General features: G+C 45.5%; 1 protein-coding gene across 1 annotated transcript in view; it reads left to right on the top strand.

The window, feature by feature from the left end:
• The window catches only part of kcnh7 (potassium voltage-gated channel subfamily H member 7), a gene marked incomplete at both ends in the record, with an annotated part of 441,898 nt that overhangs the window by 261,285 nt on the left and 160,914 nt on the right, over positions 1-19,699 (top strand). Inside the window, one exon of the mRNA XM_084311424.1 lies at positions 5,496-5,707. Coding sequence (XP_084167550.1) covers positions 5,496-5,707 — 212 coding nt within the window. The remainder of the gene's footprint in view (positions 1-5,495; positions 5,708-19,699) is intronic.

Here is a 19,699-nt window from a genome sequence, read left to right as displayed (position 1 = left end):
AAAAAAAATGCACTATGAATTTATTAAATTAGCCATTGTTTTTGGTTCTGGCCCTCTTTATAATGGCTTGGAGAAAATGTGACCTGAGGCCAAACTGATCTACAGTATCTGCATCCACCTTCCCTCTCACACACAGGATGGCGCTGCTACGACCGGCTGCCTTTCTGATCGCTCCGTCGAGACTGTGCTCACTTTTGTTAATTTTTATAGTTTTAAGAGTTGTATTTGCACCAACTGTTGGTGCATTATATGTGTATGTCATCATCATTAGGTGGCTTCTTCGTTCCGAAGGTTGCCTATCACTCTCCAACCCATTCTGTCCCCACTTCTTCTCTCCAACTCTGTGACTCCGCCTCTCACTCCACTCCAATCACAGACATCGTCTACCCAGCCTCTTCTTGGTCTTCCACTTCCTCTCTTTCCATCCACCTTCCCCATCACCACCTTCTTGAACATCTCCCTGCTGGATCCTCTCAGAACATGCCCGCACAACTCCATCTTTCTCTTTTTCAACCTCTCCAGCAGCTGTCCCCCTTGCATATCTGCTCTTCTCAGTACCTCCTCATTCTTGATCTTATCCTTCCATGTTATCTTCAGCATCTTCCTCAGTGTCCACATTTCAAAAGAGTCTATCATCCTCTTTGCCTCTTCATTCAACGTCCATGCTTCTGCTCCGTATGAAAAGACTGACATAACATACGTTTCCAAAATCCTGGTCTTCGTTTTCCAACTTATGTTTCTTCTCAATAATTCTTTATGGTTCCAGAATGCGCCCTTTGCAATTCCGGTTCTTCTCTTAATGTCCATGTTAGCTCTTCCACCTTCACTGATCCAGCTTCCAAGGTACATGTACTCCTTCACTTGTTCAAATTTTTCTCCATCCACCTGTATTTTACAAACAGTTCCTGGTGTTTTTTCAATGATCATTACTTTAGTTTTCTTTGTGTTTAGTGACATTCCATAGTTTTTGCATTCGACATTCAGCTTATTCATCATGTCCTGTAGATCTTCTTGACAGTTACAGACTATAGCAGTGTCATCCGCGTATCTTATATTGGTGATGTTCTCTTAGCCAAGTTTTACTCCTTTCCCTCCTCTCAGACCTTTTTTCATCAGTGATTCACTGTACATATTAAAGAGTACAGGGGACAAGATGCATCCTTGTCTTACACCCTTCTCCACCGGGAAGTCTCTTGATTTCTCCTTTCCTATTCTAACATTAGCCTTCTGCCTCCAGTATAAGTTGGCAATTATTCTTCGGTCAGAAACTGGTACCGTCAGTCAATCATTGACATTGGATTAAGGAAAACTTACCGACTGGATTACTCCCTGGATCAGCTCTCTGAACCGCAGCAATGGCCTGTGGAGATTCTGAGGACAATGGGACCAGATCCCGACCCCAGGAACAAAGGAATCATCAGGCGGCGAGGGAAGAGAGCTGGAATCCGGAACAGACTGAGAACCAGACGACACCGAACGCCACTACCCAGTATATTGCTAGCCAATGTACAATCAATTTACAATAAACTAGACGACATCCGAGCAAGGATTAAATTCCAGAGAGACGTTAGAGACTGCAATGTTCTCTGCTTCATTTAAACGTGGCTGTCGCCAGAAATCGCCATCCAACCGGCCGATCACTTCTTCATTCACCGCAAGGATAGAACAGCAGAATCCGGCAAACAGCGTGGAGGAGGTATCGCCTTCATGTTGAACAACAATTGGAGCGATCCAGCCAACGTGAAGGAATTATCGAACCACTGCTGCCCCAACCTGGAATATATAACCATCAAGTGTCAACCTTTCTTCCTCCCCAGGGAGTTAACGGCGATAATCCTGGTCGGAGTGTATATTCCACCGCAAGCCAGCACTGGTGCCGCGCTCTCGAAGCTCCACGACGAAGTAAATAGAATCCAAGCAGCGAACGTTAACGCCGCCATTGTAGTAGTGGGTGATTTCAATAGCGCCAATCTGAGAAAGGTTTTGCCTGACTTCTATCAGCATGTGACTTGTAACACCAGAGGCGGTAACATTTTAGACCACTGTTACACGCAATTCAAGGGTGGATACAAGGCTCATTCTGCTAGTGGCTTCGGGAAGTCTGATCATGCGGCCATCTTTCTTTCACCAAAATATAAACAAAGAATCAAGAGCACTCCTGTAGTCTCGCGAGAGGTGCAGAAATGGGATGTGGCGTCAGAGGAGACGCTCCAAGCTGCGCTTGAGTGCACAGACTGGGGTGTGTTCCGCGACACAGATAACATTAATGTCTACACGGAGACAGTGCTGGACTTTGTTCGTACTTTGGTGGAAGAAACAATCCCCACTACCACAATTAAAGTTTACCCAAATCAAAAACCCTGGGTAGACAAATCCGTCCGTGAAGCTCTGAAAGCGCGCACCAAAGCATACAACGACGGCCTGGTGGCAAGCAACATGAATGACCACAAGGTGGCGCGATACAACGTAAGGAGGACAGTAATAGAGGCAAAACGGCGCTACAGGGATAAAATTGAACTCCAGTTTGAACAGGCTGACTCCAGAGCTATGTGGCAGGGGCTCAAAACGATGACAGACTACAAAGGCACCTCCCTCAAACTGAACAGTGACATCTCCTTAGCAAATGACCTCAATACCTTCTATGCGAGGTTTGATGCTGGTAATAACAACACCAGCCCACAAGCCACGGCAATGGGGGGGGGGGGGGGGGGGTCTGCTGCTGATGGAGACTCAGTGTTCAGGGTAACAGAGCATGAGGTGAGGCGGACCTTTAAAAAAGTGAATATCAGGAAGGCAGCAGGACCGGACGGCATCCCCGGCCGCATCCTAAAAGTCTGTGCCGACCAACTGGCCCCGGTATTCACTGACATATTTAACCTGTCCTTAGAACAGGCTGTCATCCCCACCTGCCTGAAGAAGTCCACTATTATCCCTGTACCCAAAAAATCCAAGCCTGCTTGCCTCAACGACTACCGCCCTGTAGCTCTCACCTCCATAGCCATGAAGTGCTTTGAGAAGCTAGTAAAGGGCTACATCTGCTCCTCCCTCCCCATCAACATGGACCCCCTGCAATTTGCATACCGCCCCAACAGGTCCACGGAGGACGCCATAGCCCATGTGCTGCACACAGCAGCATCACACCTGGACAAGAGGAAGGGGAACTATGTGAGAATGCTATTCATCGACTACAGCTCGGCATTCAATACCATAGTCCCCTCCAAACTCGAACGCACAATTGGAGGGGGGCTCCCCACCCTCCAGAACATTTACAACAAGCGGTGCAGGGGCAAGGCTAAGAGAATCATTAAGGACTCCAGTCACCCGAACAACTGCCTCTTTTAACTGCTGCGGTCAGGCAAGCGATACTGGTGTCTCAAGGCGAGCACAGAAAGACTCAGAAGAAGCTTCTATCCCCAGGCCATCAGGCTGCTCAACGAACAATGAACACTACACAACAACCATCAAACGCACATAGCACACACATCCACACGCACACACTCACTTTAAACAAACACACTGTAGCACCCACTCCCCACACTTTATAGCACACACTCACTTTAAACAAACACACTGTAGCACCCACTCCCCACACTTTATATTTATTGATAAAGGATTGCACTACAACTCGTACACCTTACTGTAAATTGTACCTAAATTGTACCTCATCCCATTCTGCTTGCACTATATAGTATTGTATATTAGTACACTGCATAGTATTGTATATTATTGGTAACTCAGTTACGTCTATTCTGCATCGAACATTGTACATATGTCTATACTGAACACTGTGACCTCATTTTCTGTGACCTCATTTTCTACTTCTAATTTACATGCTATACTATGTTATTTGATACTTATCTTGTCTAGCACAGTCTCTGGAGCGTAACAGTAAGAAGCATTTTGTATGAAAGTATTCTGTACTTCTGTATGACAACTATTAAAGAAACTTGAAACTTGAAACTTGAACTCTCCTGCTCTTACCACAATTATCCTGCTCTTAGACAGTATCAGAGGTAACTATGTGGTCCCTGTCTGGCTCTCAGTGCCCAGCGCTGCTTAGTATCAGAGGTAACTATGTGGTCCCTGTCTGGCTCTCAGTGCCCAGTGCTGCTGTGAAGCACGTATTTCAAGCAAGGCAATCAGCACAAATAGCTACACATCAGGCGTCCACTTTCCCTGGAGTGCGTCGAGTGGGTCTACCGCACTTAATACTGTGTTGTGGCTGTAGAGCGACAGTACAGTAGCAGAGTGTGGTGTTTTGTCACGTCAGCGGCCCCTTTGATGTGTACGGATATCCCTGAATGGAAGCTCATCAAAAGCCTTGCGTTTGACACACATGAACACCACGTATGGAGTATGATGGCTTGGTCTGTTGCAGAAGCTTATTTCTTCAACCCATACACATTAATTCTTCTTACTCGAGTATTGAATTGACTAGAGCTGGAGCCGTGGTATATACTGCATTATTAAAACCATAAAGTACATTGTGATGAAACTATAAGTCAAGTCAAGTAATTTATATGGCGCATTTAAAAGCTCAAAGGGCCGACCAAGGTGCTGTACAGTAACTACACAATAAAGTAGCCTATCAATCAACAAGACAGTTTGGTTGCATGTATTTGTAATGGTTTCATACTGTAATATCTGCCTTAATTACTGCTCAATAAACTATTCAAATTCATGCAACTGTATCTAAGTAATTAAAATGTAAATTAAAATAAGATCAGGAATGTAAAGTAATTAAAGTAATGTATACAAATGCTGGAATCGAATAGAAACAAGGTGAACTGTAGATCAATTGCATCACTCTATTTCCAGATGTATTTCACTTGCTTTGATGAAATGGTAAATGGCTGCATTTATATAGCGCTTTTATCCAAAGCGCTTTACAATTTGTTCCTCACATTTTACCCATTCACTCACACATTCACACACCGAAGGCAGAGGCAACCATGCAAGGTGCCAACCTGCTCATTGGGAGCAATTAGGGGTTAAGTGTCTTGCTCAAGGAAACTTCGACAAGCTGTGCGAGAGGAGTGGGAATTGAACCGGGAACCTCCGGATTACCAGACGACTGCTCTACCTCCCGAGTCACTGTCGCCCTATTACTCATTAGAACTAAATGTGAGGAACCAATTGTAAAGCGCTTTTATAAATGCAGCCATTTACCATTTACCATTTAATAGTGCTAATCAGATGTATGTACAGAGTTGTAACATTAATATGTACAGTGATACAGGTATAATAAAAAAAAATTATTAAAAAAAAAAATATATATATATACGGTATATACAGCATTATTGTACATGCTATCATACAGAGTTATATGGGTTATATGCAGGTGTATAAGTAGGATTGTATATGGAATAAGCACAAAAGTGAATGGTTGAGTCCTCATTCCAAATGGTCAGAAATATTACCTAGTGCTCCTTTAACTGTTGCCAAAATGGTGGTTGTTTTGCTGCGTAGTGACTGTTGTTTTTTTCCTACACCAGGCCCCTTTAACCACCTGAAGTCCAGTCTGCTGGGCTCTACCTCCGACTCCAACATCAACAAGTACAGCACCATCCACAAGATCCCACTCATCGCACTCAACTTCTCTGAGGGGAACGACAAGAAAACCCACTCTCCACAGACGTCCGAGAAGACCATCATAGCACCAAAGGTCAAAGACAGAACTCACAATGTCACGGAGAAAGTCACACAGGTGAGACAAACACACTAAATGTATCGTGGAGGGTGTTTCATTTAGTTTCAAACCTTTATTTCAATTCGTGAGATACTGAGGGTCTTCTTCTTTCGTGTAACATCAGAGGTCCAACTCCGTATCTTGTAGCCATGCCCTTATCTCTGGTCCCAGGTCAAAGAGGCTGGCTTCCGAGGGTGGTCTGTATAGGGGGCAGATGGTCAGGATATGCTCGACAGTCTGCTCAGGGTCTCCACACTCGCATGCAGCGCTGTCTACCAGGCCCCACTTCTTTAATAATGCTTTGAAGCGACCAACCCCAGTTCTTAAACTGTTCAGCAGAGTTCTCATTTACAGCGACGACGAGCTTACAAAACAAGACACAGTTTATCAGCAATGTCATACATATAGACACAACAGATAAGAATAAACGATTAAAAAAAATCAGCTAAGACAGTTACAAGTCGACACACAGTGGTCAGAGATCATACTTTTAAATGCAGCAAGAGAAGGAAGATCCTTCTGCTTCAGAGTTAGTTGGAGGACATTCCAGGTGTTGGAAGCATCAAAGGAAAAAGCAGTTTTGGGGGGGGGGGGGGGGGGGCGGGGGGATGAGACAGATGATTGATTTAGACCAGTTGGTTATGCGATTACTTATAAAAGGCTTTCAATGGATCGAGATATATACTACTCTGTATGTTAAACTAAACGAATGAATTAATCTATGATTTATAGCGATGTTATATTTAATTGAATCATCAACCAGGGTCTTCATCAACCAGAAATGTGGTTTAGGACATACTGTACAACAGAACTGCCACCGCTGCTGCTCTCGACTAAATTAATACTTAGTCAACAGTTTATTTAACTTATCGATTAATTGATCAACAAATGCGTAAAATGTTGTTTCCCACATCCCACAAAAAAATACAGAACAACCTTATGCTGATGTAGCCGGGCTCGTATTGCCATCTCTGCGTTGTGTTAAAGTTCGACCCCTGTTAAGGGATTGCCCCAAGTGAGTCTCGAACCCCGGTCTCCCACACCGCGGGCAACATCGCAGACCACTATACCAAGAGGTGAATTCACCTCTTGGTAACGTGTCTGCATGCCTTTTTTATGGGTGGATGCGTTTATTTGCAGTACCGCTACGTGCCACAGTCACTTCACAACACTTGAAGTCCATCATGACTGTGGATATACTCACGGACCTCTGTTACACTGACACCATGTGACCTAGGTTTGGCAGATACTGTACACCCACCTACAGATCAAATCAAATGTATTTGTATAGCCCAAGATCACATGGAATTGCCCCCAAGGGCTGTACAAGTCAAGAAGAAACATCACAATAGATCCAGAACAAAAACCACCATAAAATCAATATATCAGACTCTCAGACTTTCCCCAATGAAGATGAGGAACGACCCACTAAAACCTAGCGATAAGAAAAAAAACACCACAGGCGGCAATAGTATCTAAAGTACATAAGAACAAGATGAAACATCGCAATAGATCAAGAACAAAAACCACCATAAAATTCATATATGCAACACTCCCAGACTTTCCCCAATGAAGATGAGGAACGACTCACTAAAACCTAGCAATAGGGGGAAAAAGCACCACAGGCGGCAATAGTATCTAAAGTACATAAGAACATTTTAAAATTAAAATAAATAGAGCTAAGAACAAAGAAAGCATAGGAATACGAGCGATGGTATGAAAATAAGATAAAGGCTAAAAGTCAAGGCTCGGAGCTCAAAGTCTCAGAGTCATATTCCCCGGGGGGGGCAGGAGAACCGCTCGGATCCAGTCCAGAAGTAGAGCTGGCATGGTTAGATCACAGTTAGGTCACAGCCACCCTACCTCCACCTGGGCTGTATACTAGGGGTGTAACGGTACACAAAAACCACGGTACGGTACGTACCTCGGTTTTGAAGTCCAGATTCTGTACGGTTTTCGGTTTCGGTGGGGGAAAGTTTGGCTTTACATGTTCCACTCAGGGGTGATGTAAGTGTGCAGTAACTAATTGTACTTGTAGGGCTGTCAACGAATATTCTATATTGAAATTAATAATCGACAAAAAAAAAAACTATAATAATTATTAGATTAGATTGAGAAAAAAACAGCCCCCGGTGGGCGGTCGTTAGTGGTTAACATACCGTTGTATTCGTTCGGTACACAGCCGTACTGAGCCTAAGGTCCAGTACTGAAACGGTTCGGTACGGATACGTGTACCTTTACACCCCTACTGTGTACCCACTTCTTCAGCTACCAATACATTAGCAGCTCACTGGGGTCAGGCTGGGTCATGGCTTCCTGCAGAACCCCTAACCTCAACACCACCGAAAGGTACAGCCTGTATCCTCCAGACAAATAAAACAAGACGGGAGGCATCGGGGAAGCTTTATATTAAACCTCCGTCAACACAATGAGACATCGCTACCGCCAGCCGTGCAGTTGAAGGCTAAAGCTTCTCATTCATAAATGAAGACCCACCATCACCGTAATTAAAATGCTCAGCCCCCCCTGCCGCACCCGCCGACAGTGGTTGGGAGACACTGCTGAGATGTGAACATTACATCTACTTCTTGGCTGCCACAGCGTTGGTGTGAATCTATAATTCATCAGGTGAATCCAGAGGAATGTGCTGAAACTTCAGAAAGCCCAAGACCCGGTGCCCTCACTGTCCCTCTTGCACCATTTCACCCTCCATGGGGGAGTCTCGTCTGCACAGGACGCCACGGCTCGTAGAGGCGAACGCTTGGCTGTCCCTGATAAGAAGAAATAATTGATAACCATGTGAGTGTCTTCACAAGGAGAATTAAAACATAAGCTAAGTTTAGTTTAGCAGCACATCTATGCAGTATAGGCCTATGGGATGTTTCCTTGGAATAAAAACCTCATTATGACACCTAGAATGTACACTAAGGCACATTCAGTTCGGCATAAGGTACAGAGCGGTAAGTCGAGCAGACGCAGAACAAAGTAAATGGCAATCTCATTATTCGTACGGCCACGACAGGTACAATCTTCTTGCCTGTCATGCTGGAAGAGAGGTTTTGTCCTAATAGAGTTTCACCGCAAAGCACTTCAATCTCAGGGTGGCTAAATCATAGTTTTCGTCAAGTCCTTGAACAGGGTACATTCCCCTGAAGGCCCTGGGCTATAACCAAACACCTGGGCTGAGTGAGAATAATCCATAAAACCTCCAAAGGTGTGATGATCAGATGGATCTTCTCTTTATTTACCACCAAGAGCAACAATGCCAGAATCAATCAAATGGATAATGCATATGATCTAAGGCCCCTTGAAGTTGAGGTGAAACCTCCTCACATAATGGGCTCAGAGTGGAGCAATGAGATGGGACTGTATGTAGCGGGGGTAAGTATGCCCGCCCTTGTAGGGGTTAATATGGTGTGTCCTTACCTTGGAAGATCGAGATGACGAAGGAGCTAAGTCCCCATCCCCAATACAATTAGCCTCACTACCTACGTGTGTAAGTATGTTTGTAACTATCCCGCCCTACTCTACAGTTAATATGAATATAAATAGATATGACGAGGTGGGCTTCAGGGTTTAACTCTGACACAGTGGCAACCTGAAGTGTACAATTATGCTCAACTCTCAACAGCTTTAGCTGAAACATAAACCCTCCCTCCCCAAGTCTAGCAGGATAGGTGAGACGCCCCTACTCCAAGGTAAACCATTACTTAAAGAACACCTGAGAAGTTGATTCAGTTTGTCAATCAAAATTAATATTTATTTTGAGGAAGAGAAATACTCTCTTTCTCTTAGTCCTTCCTTCTGCTGGACATCTCTTTCCTTTAAGGACAATTATCCCAAACAACACAATAATGCACTTTTCACAGCAACAACATCTGTTTCAGCTCACACATTATAACCAATACCCAATCTGGATAGTTATTATTACTTCTTCAATGGATTCACAGTGTACACATAACCTGTGTAACTGAGGGGTTACAAAACCCTGACTGTATTAAAGATTGTGATAGATTAAACCACTACTACATATTATTATTATTATTACTTGCCAGACAGTACAGTTAAATATGGCAGACACTCAGAATAGACGGCACGGTGACAAGGAGATATCATTTACAGTATTTATTATTATGCATCCAATATACAAATGGGAATGACTTGGTCGCTCTTTTATGGCGAATAATATGAGAAAGTCAGCGAGTAGCAAAGTCAGTGGGAATGAATAATTCCTAAGCTAGGTATACTAGACCAAATGCCGTCTGGCGTGGGATGGCAATATAGGGGGGCAAACGAGGGTACCGCTGGAGACAGGTGATATCCTCCCAGAGTTGTAAGCTCCAGGGGAAGGAAGAAGGTACGGATACTCAGGCTGTTCACTTGAAGAAAAGGGGTTCTCATACGGATCCGGTCTTTATAATCCAAGTGCTCAGTAGCAAGGTAATAGCTGTAATCCAATGCTCGATAGCAATGATGATAGCCTGCCAGCTTCATCCTCGAAGCTAGCCCGAGGTAAGATCTTCAAGGTAGTTAAATCCAAACGACAGTGGGTATTAACGATGCTCTTCTCCACGGTAGTACGTTCCACAATCACTATAATCCAACCAATAATGGTTCTACAATATCGCCGCGGTAGGTTCCAATGTGCACATGTCCAATAGTTCTGCTACTAGGCCCTCCTCGTGTGCTGGCACTAATTACTAAGTCCACACACACTTGCTAAGGTTCACACTAGTTACTAAACGAACGAACTGCTTGTTAATGCTACACACCGAACGAACTGCTGTAATACGATTCACACTAAATGACGACTCTTTACTTCACATTAAGTTAGGTCGAACTTGACTCTGCTATACGCTAGGTGCAGCTACTGCTGTTGCATTACTCCGGACGAACTTCACGTTACTGCATACACGAACGCCGAACTGCGAATCGCTACTGTTTGCGCCTTCCACGATATATATACTTAGAGGGCTTTCTAGTGCCCAGCCTCAGCTCTTGTCTGGAATCAATGCGCTGGCACCAGGCATGTCCCAACTTGTCCAGACTCGCCTTTGAACCTGTCTCAGGGGCGCGGTCCTTGGCGCCGCGAACGTCAAGGGCATTATCCAATGAGGAAAGCGAATAATGCTATGATTCAAACGGAGTCTTAAAGGGATATAGCTTATATATATAAATAATATACAAGTTATATAAAACAATAAAACATAGATTCTCAGTGTTAATCTGGCCCTTCACAACAGCCGCCTCCTAATTAGTCCGCACCTAATTAGTAAAGGGAGACAGATTAATATTAGGGTCCAGTCAACTTCTCCATACTTGTTGTGAGGAGTAGGGCAATCTACAAAGTCAGTGGGTCATGGTCATCATCAGGGAAGCCAGGGATCTCCGGCAGCTCTATCAACTTCGCCATGGCCTGTGAACGCCTTGGTGATGCTGTACCGCTTCTCGGGCTGCTCGACCGCTGCTATAGTGAATGAGACGTTTTCACCCTTTATTGATTTTAAGTCTCGACTAATTGTACGAAGGAAGGGTCATTGTTTCCTCGGTACCCCGCAGGCCCAACTGGGTTGCGGCGGAAGCGAGGAGGAGAGTCTTTTCTGACCCGTCGTCGAGGACGGCGTAGGTGTCGAGGACCTTGTCCTCGTAGCTCAGGAGCACTCTGACCACCTTGATGAGTACTCGGGGGCTCCCACTATACGTGGGGTCGATGTGGAGCACTTCTGTTTGTGAGTTGCCTTGTAGAGCTACTCTTGTCTTGTGGACCTTGCGCAGTGACTCGCAGTAAGCGGAGTCATGCGTGTTAGCCTTAAGCCGCTGATCCATTTCAGCGGGGGTCAGTGTCTTGTGGTCTTCGCACTGTGACAGCCAGTGTCCGCCATGGCAGTAAAAACAGGTGATCTCCCATTCCTCTTTGGCGGGGGGGTTGAGGCTGGCCTGTGGTGACACCGACTCGGCCTGGTACATCACCGTGATGGGCCTACTTTGGTTTCCTGGTGGGCGTTTATTGCTCTCATGCAGTACTTCCAGGTGGGCGCCGTCACACTTGCCGCACCTCTTCTTAAGGCGGCATTCTGCTGCCATGTGACCGCGCGCGCGCAGTGGAAGCATCGGCGGTTATCCCTAAGCCACTGACCTATTTCGGCTGTAGTCAGTCCTTTGAAGGCGTCGCACTGTGACAGCTGGTGTTCACTGTCACAGTACTGACAGGCAGCCTTCCACTTCTCCTTGGCGTGGAGGTTGTGGCTCGTCTGCCGTGACACAGCCTTGGCCTGGTGCATCACGGTGACGGGCCGGCGGTTGTCGTTGAACCTTCTCGGTCCATCTTTAGGGTTAGAGCCACCCCACACGAATGTGTCTATTCGTAGACTGCTGACCTCCCTGGCTAGGAAGTCAGCAAGGTCGAGGAGGGATTGTTCTAGGCCGTGGGGGTCACGGTGGCCTCTCTGCCGCCGAAAACGCTCTTGACGGGCTGGGGGGAGCTTCTCCAGTATCCGCTCCACGTTGGAGTTGGCGTATAGCTCGTGCATCCCCTTCTCTCCTTGTGACCCGAGCATCCCTACCAGGGATTGTACTTTTATAGATAGGTCATCCAGGGCTCTATTGTCTTTAGCTGGGGGGAGGCGTTCAATCTCCTGTATCTCTTGAATTACATAGTCCCATGTACGTCCATAACGCGCGTCGAGGGCCACCAGGGCATCAGAGTAGGGGGTTCTTGAGTTAGAATATGCCAGCGCTATGTTGTGCGCTCTGGGTACTTTAAGGTGCTTGAGGAGGATGGCATATTTGTAGGACTCGTCCTGTACTTCGGACATAATAGTCTCTAAACACATACGTAGTTCAGTATACTGTGCTCTGTCCTCACGCATAAAAGGCTGGGAATGTGGGTGTCCCAATGTAAGATGCCATGGATGGCTGTGACACTGATGCACGTAGGGGGAGAGGCCTCCTTGGCGAGTCTCCCCGTACGTGGGGTCGTGGGTTAGTGCTGGGTGGGAACCAGAGGCCGGGCCCCCAGGTACTGCTCCTCGGTGCTGACTGTTGATTAAACTCACCCCTGGGTTTGGTCGGGGGTTCGTAACGCAGCGTCTCGGGGCTGAGGTCGGGGCTGTACTGTTCCTCCTGGTCCGAGATGGGTTTGTGCGTGTGGGCTTGATGTCCTCCCTCGTCCTCCGCTAGGTCTTGAAGTCTCTTGGTTAGTTTCTCGGCGACGTAGGCAGGTTCTTCCCGTTGGCTGGGTCCCGTGTAGATTGGTCGGGGAGGGGACTCGGCAACGTAAGCGGGTTCTTCCTGTTGGCTGGGTCCCGTGTAGATTGGTCGGGGAGGGGAAGGTGCCCTCGACCCGTGTCGTGATGATCTCCGGGAGCTCCGGGTGGAGGAGTGGGGAGTCACCCTTTGGAGCGCTAGCTCCATCATTTGCGCCTGCAGACGGTCTCGCTCCGCCTCGCGCTGTGCATTGGCGGCGTCGCGCTGTGCATTGGCGCGGTCTCGCTCCGCCTCGCGCTGTGCATTGGTGGCGTCGCGCTGTGCATTGGCGGCGTCGCGCTGTGCATCGCGTTGCGCGTTGGCGCGGTCTCGCTGGATGTTTTCTTCAGCCTGGAGGCGCCTCTCTTCCAGTCTGATGGTCATCACGGCGTCAGCCTGGAGGCGACTCTCTTCCAGTCGGAGGCGTTCGCGTTCACTCTGTAGGCGGTTACGCTCACTCTCTTGTTGCGCCTGGAGACGCTCACCCTGGAGGCGGTCTCTTTCGGTTGAAGCTGTCAGCGTGGCGATCAGGGCTTGCGCTAGTCTCTGGTCGGCCTCGCTTGGGGATGACGCTGATGAGGGTGATCTGGAGTTGACAGGACTTGGCGTTGACCTGTTCTCTTTACGCGCTCCGAGGTCCATCTCGAGGGCGCTGCTTCTTATCTTCTCCCGCGCTCCGAAGTCCACCTCTGAGACGCGGTACTCTTCTCTTTGGTGCGCGCCGAGGTCTATCTCGGGTGCGCGCTCTTTATCCTCTTGCGTTCCGAGGTCCGTCTCGGTGACGCTGTCTTTATCCTCTGGCGCTCCGAGGTCCATCTCGGTGGCGCTGTGGTCTTTGGGCATAGTCACGTCATGTCCCGCTTGTCCCCCCCCCGTGAGCTAAGTCAGTTTCGTTTGAACCCGCTGGGGTCTCTACTAGTGGGGCCGACAAGTCGATAGGATTGGGCATGCTTAAACTATTAGTTTTATCCGTGCTTGACGTCTTTTTAGATAAGCTAGGAGGTAAAACGAAAGCGTAGTCCTCCAATTGTGGAGGGGGCTGACGTTGGCGCCTAGGGCGCAATAGTTTGGGAGAGCCGTTTGGAGAGTGTCCGCCGCTGGCCATATCACTATTAATATGATTAAGATTACTGATACCCTCTGGCTCGAAGGACCAATTGTAACTGAGGGGTTACATTATTATTATTACTTGCCAGACAGTACAGTTAAATATGGCAGACACTCAGAATAGACGGCACGGTGACAAGGAGATATCATTTACAGTATTTATTATTATGCATCCAATATACAAATGGGAATGACTTGGTCGCTCTTTTATGGCGAATAATATGAGAAAGTCAGCGAGTAGCAAAGTCAGTGGGAATGAATAATTCCTAAGCTAGGTATACTAGACCAAACGCCATCTGGCGTGGGATGGCAATATAGGGGGGCAAACGAGGGTACCGCTGGAGACAGGTGATATCCTCCCAGAGTTGTAAGCTCCAGGGGAAGGAAGAAGGTACGGATACTCAGGCTGTTCACTTGAAGAAAAGGGGTTCTCATACGGATCCGGTCTTTATAATCCAAGTGCTCAGTAGCAAGGTAATAGCTGTAATCCAATGCCCGATAGCAATGATGATAGCCAGCCAGCTTCGTCCTCGAAGCTAGCCCGAGGTAAGATCTTCAAGGTAGTTAAATCCAAACGACAGTGGGTATTAACGATGCTCTTCTCCACGGTAGTACATTCCACAATCACTATAATCCAACCAATAATGGTTCTACAATATCGCTGCGGTAGGTTCCAATGTGCACATGTCCAATAGTTCTGCTACTAGGCCCTCCTCGTGTGCTGGCACTAATTATTAAGTCCACACACACTTGCTAAGTAAGTAAGTAAGTAAGTATTTATAAAGCACCTTTCATACATGTCATGTAGCTCAAAGTGCTGTACACAAATATAGGCATATATAACGATAAAAGCAATAAAGTCACAGTGATCAGTTAAGATCAACGTTAAAAAAAAAAAAAAAAAAAATAATAATAATAATAATAATAATAATAATAATAATAATAATAATAATAATAATAATAATAATAATAATAATAATAATAATAATAATAATAATAATAATAATAATAATAATAATAATAATAGTAACGTAAAAATGAAAATAACGTAAAAACAGTCATTTGCTTACCAGTTTGGGAGAACAGGTCCGCACAAACATGTCCGCTCAGTAGCAACCGGAAGTGCACTAAACCAATGCACTTGTATGGTAGGTAGCAATGTTTAGCTCTTATAACGCTAGTGTAGTTACGTTTTTATCAGTGGTCATAGTTGGGTCCATAGTGCTTTACCAAGTCCCATGGATCCATCAGTGGCCGTGTATTGTGTGCGTATGTACCCGTTCCCTCATGTGGTCAGTGGCCAGAGTTGGGTCCACAGGACTTATCCAAGCCCCATGGACCCATCAGTGGCCGCGTATTGTGTGCGTATGTACCCGTTCCCTCATCTAAAGAGTTGGGTCCACAAGACTTTTCCAAGCCTTACGGATCCATCAGTGGTCGTGTATTGTGTGCGTATGTACCCGTTCCTTCATCTAAAAAGTTGGGTCCACAAGGCTTATCCTAGCCTCATGGATCCATCAGGTTTTTCCAAGCCATAACTATTTGTAAGCTAGACTGTATAGGTACGTTTTTAATTTTCCTTTAAAAATGTGTATGGAGCTGGCGTTTCTGATGTGTGTTGGTAGTGTGTTCCATAGTTTTGGGGCATAGTTGGCAAATGCCATACTTCCTATCCTCTTTTGGTTTCTGGGCGTGTCTAGTAAACCTGTAGTGGATGACCGTAGCGTTCTTGAGGGCAGATAACTAACTAGGGAATTTGCTATGTATTTTGGGCCTTGCTCATTAAGAGCTTTATATGTTAGGAAAAGGACCTTAAAATCAATTCTATGAGTTATTGGAAGCCAGTGCAGAGTGGCCAGGACTGGAGTGATATGTTCTCTTCTCCTTGTATGAGTTAGTAATCGAGCTGCAGAGTTTTGGATAAGCTGAAGCTTCCCAATGGTTGCTTTGGGAAGACCAGTGAACAGTGCATTACAATAGTCAAGCCGACTTGATACAAAAGCATGAATAAGTTTCTCTGCATCCTTTTTATTTACGAAAGGTCTTACTTTCGCTATGTTTCTTCGGTGGAAGAATGACGTTTTCATGGCCTTATTTATATGAGACTTAAAGGTCAGGTCTGAGTCCAAGATGACACCTAGGCTTGTAACCTCAGTCTTTACATAGGATGACAGACTCCCCAGGTTTTCACACAGCACTTCCCTTTTCGCTTTTGGGCCGATCAATAGGATTTCGGTCTTGCTTTCGTTTAATTTTAGGAAGTTATTGTTCATCCACTTGTTTATTGCTAACAGACAATTTGTAATGGACTGTATGGCTGTAGTGTTATTAGGTTCTGCGGAGATATATAGTTGTGTATCATCAGCATAACTATGGAAGCATACATTGTGGTCTCGAATGATGTCCCCGAGGGGCAGCATATATAGTGAGAAGAGTAATGGACCAAGGCAGCTTCCTTGTGCAACTCCAAAGCTGCTGTCATGTTCCTCGGATACATTGTCTCCAAGCTTAACATAGAACCTTCTCCCCTTAATGTATGTTATGAGCCAATTTAGTACATGATCGGAAAAGCCAACCAGTCTTTCAAGACGACTGATCAAGATATTATGGTCAATCGTATCGAACGCTGCACTAAGGTCCAATAGGACAAGAATTGAGACTTTGCCAGCATCGGAGTTTAGCCTGAGGTCGCTAACTATTTTGGTAAGGGCAGTTTCAGTGCTGTGATTTGTTCTGAAACCTGATTGTAATTCCTCCATGATGTTATTATCTTTGAGAAAGGAGTTTATTTGTACTGAGACTATCTTTTCTAATATCTTGCTGATAAATGGAAGGTTCAATATTGGCCTATAGCTTTTTAGTTCGTTTACATCTAAGTTTGTTTTCTTTAGTAGTGGTTTTACTACAGCCGTTTTAAATGCATCTGGAAAAGTGCCTGTTTGAAGAGACATATTTATGATTTCAAGGACATGATTTGAGACACTATCGAACACCCGCTTGAGAAATGCTGTTGGTATAGGATCGAGGCAGGAGGTGGCGGAATTACACTCAGAGACAATCTTACAGAGGTCAGGTAATGTAATACATGTGAATTCCCCCATAGTTATCTCAGGTGGGTTTTCACTCACAGCCAGATCTATATCAGCGGTAATGCTTGCTCTAATCAATGATATTTTTTCATTAAAGAAAACTGCGAACTCTTCACATTTTGTGGCTGATTGCTGCGGTATATGGGGGGGTGGTATGTTAATCAGCCGGTCGATGGTGGAAAAAAGTACCCTGGAGTTACCCATATTTTCTGAGATCATTTTGGAAAAATATTCCTTTCTCGCAAGTTGTATTGCCTTATTGTATGCGCCCATGGCGTCTTTGTATAAATTAAAGTGAGCTGTGAGTTTGAATTTCCTCCATTTTCGCTCGGCTATCCTACATTTTCTCTTGTTATCTTTAACATTGGTTTTATTTAACCATGGAGAGATTCTATCAGTTTTTACCTTTTTAACCTTCAGAGGGGCAACAGTATCTAACACTGTTGACAAGGTGCTATGGAAGTTTTGCACTTTCTGATTTAAGGAGGATTCACTGCATTGGTCATATGATTTCATCATACTAGATAATTTTGCTTCAGCTCTAGCGTCCAGAAGCCGTCTGTGAACTAGGAATTTGCTTCTGGTCTTATATAATATTAGGCTTGTACCATAGAACACACAATAATGGTCAGAAATTGGAATTTGTTTTACTGATACATTCTCAATGTTTAGCCCTGTTGTTATTAGTAGGTCCAGAGTGTTGCCATGTTGGTGAGTGGCCTCGTGAACATGTTGCATCAGTCCAAAACTGTCCAGTAGGTTCAGAAACTCACAACCCCTGGGGTCATCCTTTTTGTTGATATGAAGGTTTAGATCTCCATTAAGAATGATTCTATCATACCTGGTAATGCAGATCGATATGAGTTCTGAAAATTCCTGTATGAAGAGTGGCGAGTACCTTGGTGGTCGATACAATGTCACACATATTACTGGCATTTCTGTTTTCAATACAATAGCAAGGTATTCAAATGATAAAATTTTTCCCAGGTCAATATCATTGCACACAAATTGAGTGGAGATGATTGCTGCTATTCCGCCTCCCCTCCCACTCTGTCTGTTTGATTGATAGCATTTAAAATTGGAAGGGCAGGTCTCAATCAGTGTTGCTACACCAGTGATATTGTCTAACCATGTCTCTACTAAAAACATACAATGTACACCATGTTTTACTATGAGTTCATTTATCAGAAATAATTTTTGTTTCAGCGCTCTAACGTTGAACAGTGCTAGTTTTAGCTGTACGGGTTCTGTAGTGGGGTGTGAGATAGTCTGTGGTTGAACACTGATATTGATAAGGTTAGATTTACATATGGGACGTGATAATGAGTAATTGATTAGTCTTTTGGTGATCAGAATCGGGATGACACTCAACGTGTTTTTTTGTAGCTTAGGCTGCTTCTGTATATAGTCTACAGAGCTAGATATGGTTGGTTGTCAGGCCAGTGATGCTACACTTTGTATGACGTTATGTATTAGCACATTTATCCCTGATATGTTTGGATGGATGCCATCGGGTCTGTAATGGTCTTTCCTGGACCAGAGCAGATCAAAGTTATTTATATAGCAAAGTCCTATAGTAGTACAGTAGGTCTGTAGCCATTTGTGCAACCAGAACAGACGGCTAAATCGCTCAGATCCACGACCTATGGATGGAATGGGGCCAGACACAATGCATATTTTACCCAGGCTTTCAATAGTGATTCAAAGTCAGATTGGAGTTTAACGGATTGTCTAGCCATTACGTCATTTGCTCCGATATGAATGATAACGGTGTGGGCGGACGGATATCTGTCGATGATTTCGGGAGTACACTCAAGTAAGTCAGTAATTTTTAAACCGGAAAAACAATACGTAATGCCATGTGGTATTTGCAAAAACCTGGTGATGGAATCTCCGATGAGTAGGATCTCTGGCTGTTCATGGATGCATTCCCCGTCGTAGATGGCCAGGTTTCTATGGTGAAAAGCCGCAGGAGTAGCGTCTGCATTGTTGGCGGGGTTTGATGGTTGGTCGGGCAGCAGCGCCGTGTGGAGGGGCTCGTTCACAGCGGCATTTCCATCGATAACACTCGCCGTTTGAATGATCGTACTGGCATGGGCTGCAGAGCACCGCAGACGAGGACGTTTAAACTTTGGGGAGTCGGACCCATCGCGTGAGTCTGGGGAGTTTGGCGATGCGAGAGCAAACAGGGCAGAGCGCTTTCTGCTCTGGGTTGCAGATATATTTCCATGGTTGAGTTGTGAGCTGGAGAGGGCCGCCGTCCTGGTAGCTTCGCTTGGAGCCTGGCTAGTAGCTAGGCTAGTAGCTAGCATCGGATAGTCTTTGAGCAAAGCTACATTACTAGCAGCAGGAGACGGAAACGAGGGAGAGCCTAGGAGGCTGGGATCATTACAAAGAGGATTGAATCGGTTTGATAGTTGAGGTGAATCAACGGGATCATATAGAGGAAGGGAGAGCTTCCTTCGGCCCCTCACCACTGTCGCCCAGGAGGGACTACTGGTGCAGCCTGCATCCGCTTGTTCCATGCTAGCCAGCCTGGACATGAGCTCCTTTTGACGCTTGAGAAGAT

This window comes from Notolepis coatsorum (assembly GCF_963971535.1).
Source record: "Notolepis coatsorum genome assembly, chromosome: 3".
Classification (NCBI taxonomy): Eukaryota; Metazoa; Chordata; class Actinopteri; order Aulopiformes; family Paralepididae; genus Notolepis; species Notolepis coatsorum.
The sequence above is the reverse complement of the archived record's forward strand: the minus strand, read 5'-3'. Positions and strand labels throughout refer to the sequence as shown.